This window comes from Aotus nancymaae, unplaced genomic scaffold (genome assembly GCF_030222135.1).
Source record: "Aotus nancymaae isolate 86718 unplaced genomic scaffold, 86718_ANA_hifiasm-v0.15.2.pri h1tg000008l, whole genome shotgun sequence".
Classification (NCBI taxonomy): domain Eukaryota; kingdom Metazoa; phylum Chordata; class Mammalia; order Primates; family Aotidae; genus Aotus; species Aotus nancymaae.
The window spans coordinates 60,391,737-60,394,806 of NW_026988419.1; the positions used below are offsets into that span (position 1 = coordinate 60,391,737).

General features: G+C 35.2%; 1 protein-coding gene across 1 annotated transcript; it reads left to right on the forward strand.

Annotated features, from left to right (window-relative positions):
• LOC135273581 (fibrous sheath-interacting protein 2-like) lies at window positions 1-2,518 on the forward strand. The gene is made up of 2 exons (XM_064372769.1): window positions 1-654; window positions 2,144-2,518. Exons 1-2 carry the CDS (start codon window positions 1-3, stop codon window positions 2,516-2,518), a joined length of 1,029 nt encoding a protein of 342 aa, XP_064228839.1.
• Window positions 2,519-3,070: the final 552 nt, after the last annotated feature.

Below are 3,070 nucleotides of genomic sequence, written 5' to 3' on the forward strand. Positions count from 1 at the left end.
ATGCAGTATCTTCAGATATGTTTAATCAAACTGAATCTGAAGAGGGAGGCATTGAAACTTATTGACAGGCCAACATATGGAAGTCTTCCTGGAGGAGCTGAATCAGATTCATTTCTAGAAGATGATGCATATACAGAGAAGAAAATTATGGATGATAGATCACTACAAAGAGAAGAAATGAAAACACTTTCTCTTAAACAATGGGCTCTAGAAAAAACCTTAAGGAAAATTGAAGTAAAACTCAAAGAACCAAATGCTGATCTCTCTGGAGAGCTAGACATTAACAGAATTGTTCAAAAGGCGCAGGAACATGCTATTAATATGATTCCTGAATCGGAGGAAGAACAGTTAGATCAAGTTTCATCTGAAGAGGAATATCCTATTAAAATAGTTCCATATGTTGGGAAAAAACCAGTCAAAATAGATCCAAAAATTATTTCTGAACACTTAGCAGTTACTTCTACAAAAACTCAACCTCTTAAGAAACTTAAGCAGGAGTGTCTGAAAAGAACTGGACTTAGCATAGCAGAATTGAGAAAAGCATCAATAAGTGGGAGAAATTACTCCTCAGAATCACCTAATTTAGAAAATAGAAAGAGAGAAAGATGTGCCTCATTAGATAAGACTGGAAGACTGGATGTTAAACCCTTAGAGGTAAGTGCAAAAGTAATGGTAGGAAAATGAGTGGATAGTGAGACATGGTTCTTCTGTGATTTCCTTCCTGGTGGGAGATGTTTGGATCAGGGGGATGGCTCTCTCATGGTTTAATGCTGTCTTTATGATAGTGAGTGAGTTCTCATGCTACTTGGTCATTTAAAATTGTGTGGCAACTGCCCCCAACTCTCTCTTGCCCCTGCTATCTCCATGTGATATGCCTGCTCCCCCTTTGCCTTCTGCCATGATTGGAAGCTTCCTGAGGCTTTCTTAAAAGCTGATGCCACTTTGTTTTCTGTAAAACCTGCAGAACTGAGAGACAATTAAATGTCTTTTCTAATAAATTACCCAGTCTCAGGTAATTATAGCAGTGCAAGAGTGACCTAACATACACCAAAATTCTTAGTTTATCATGGTCTAAAACTTCTTTAATCTTCTTTACTCTTGCTTTTTTGGAAGAAATGATGGCCTCTTCCAACTCCAAAATTTCATTTTTAATCTGGGTTCTCATCATTATATTAGCATATACTTGGTAGTCTTCATTCATATATAAATTATTGCCTGCAAAAAAAATTAAGTGGACAGACTATAAAATAACATTAACTAAACTCAGTTAATTATCTATAGAATTATCTGCACAAATCTTACTCTTAGTTACAAGCTTTCTTTACTTGAGTCATTTATAACCACAGAGTGCAAGAAAGGAATATTTAAACTAAAACAAATACCACTGTCCTGTTCAAGGAAGGAAAAGCCATCCTAAAAACAAAACAATAAAGAAGCAGACACGGGCAACTCAGTTAAGGCATGTTATTTGCCCCAGTCTGGCTACCAATATTATCTATCTTCAACAAAGAGCACAGCAGAGAAGAGAAAGAAAGACCAGCCTGGCCAATATGATGAAACCCTGTCTCTACAAAAAAATACAAAAATTAACCAGACATAGTGGCACTCCTGTAGTCCTAGCTACTCAGGAGGCTAAGATAGGAGAATCACTGGAACCTGGGAGTCGGAGGTTGCAGTGAGCCGAGATCACATCACTGCACTCCAGCCTCGGTAACAGGTAGAGACTCTATCTAAAAAAAAAAAAAAGAAAGAAAGAAAAGAAAGAATGTATATTTAGATTTTTCTATAATTCCTTACCTAGGATTTTTGGAAAATAGGTTATCCTGTCTCCTTCTGTCACAAAACGTTCAAGATAAATGACAAAGAAGAAGTAATTTAATTATGTTAGATCTTGCTCTGACTTTTGGAGTAAGTTAGATTAGATTGATGTATATAAATGTAAAAAAGTAATGCATGCCAACAAATATTTTTTTATTTGACTTTATATCTTTTAAAAATATTGCTAATATATAATTAAGTGATAATTGAAGATATTACTTAAATCAAAACTAGAAATCACAAGAAAATAGCTACATTATAATCAAACTACAGGAAAAGTGATTTAGACATTTGTTTTTAATATTTGCTATACCTTTATTTTCAGGATGTTGGCAGAAATTCATTTGAGAACATAAGAAAGCCTGATATTACAAGGGTGGAGCTCTTAAAAGATGTGCAAAGCAAAAATGATCTTATTGTTCGATTAGTGGCTCATGATATTGATCGAGTGGATTTAAAAAATGAAGAACTCGATTCTGATGAAGATGAAGTTGTTTTAAGAGAGACTGTGGCAGAAGAAGGCTTCAAAGTATTTAAAGGTCAAGTAAAAGAAGTCAAGAAGCCAGAAGAAAACAAAGTTTCTCCTAAGTCAACACGAAGCACTAGCAGACTGAAAAAGCTTTTGTCACTATTTAACTGTTGTTGCCAGACCACAGGAAGTACTGAAGCAACCTCAAATCAGGTAATAGAATGTTTTTAAGTTTCTAGGGTATACGGGCATCCAACTCCCCAGAAAAACTATGAAGTTATTTTGATAAAGTGGCAGAGAAATATTCCTGATATTTGTGGGACCCAGATGTTCAGACTTAAGTTATTTGAGGTTTTATTGTATATTCTATGAATTAGGAATGCATATATCTGGCCTTGATCTCTCCACTGAATTTCAGACTTAAATATACAATTGCTTATGTAACATTTCAACTTAAATGTCTAAAGGATATCTCAAACTCACATAACCAAAAAAGAAATCGTGTGCTCCTCCTTCACCTTTGGTTCCTCCCATAGTCTCTCCTATCTCATTAAATGCCTGTATCTACTATAAACCATGCACTGTGTTAGGCTCTTGGTGATACAGCTTTGAACAGACATAAATCTCCACCTTTATGAGGCTTACATTCTGGAGAGATAGTCAAAAAACAATTAAAATACACAATAAACAGAAAGTGCTATGCAGTAAAGCAAAGAACTGGGATAGGTAGCACCACGATCAGAATTAAGTTGCAGTTTCAGAGTGTGATCAGAGAAGACCTCA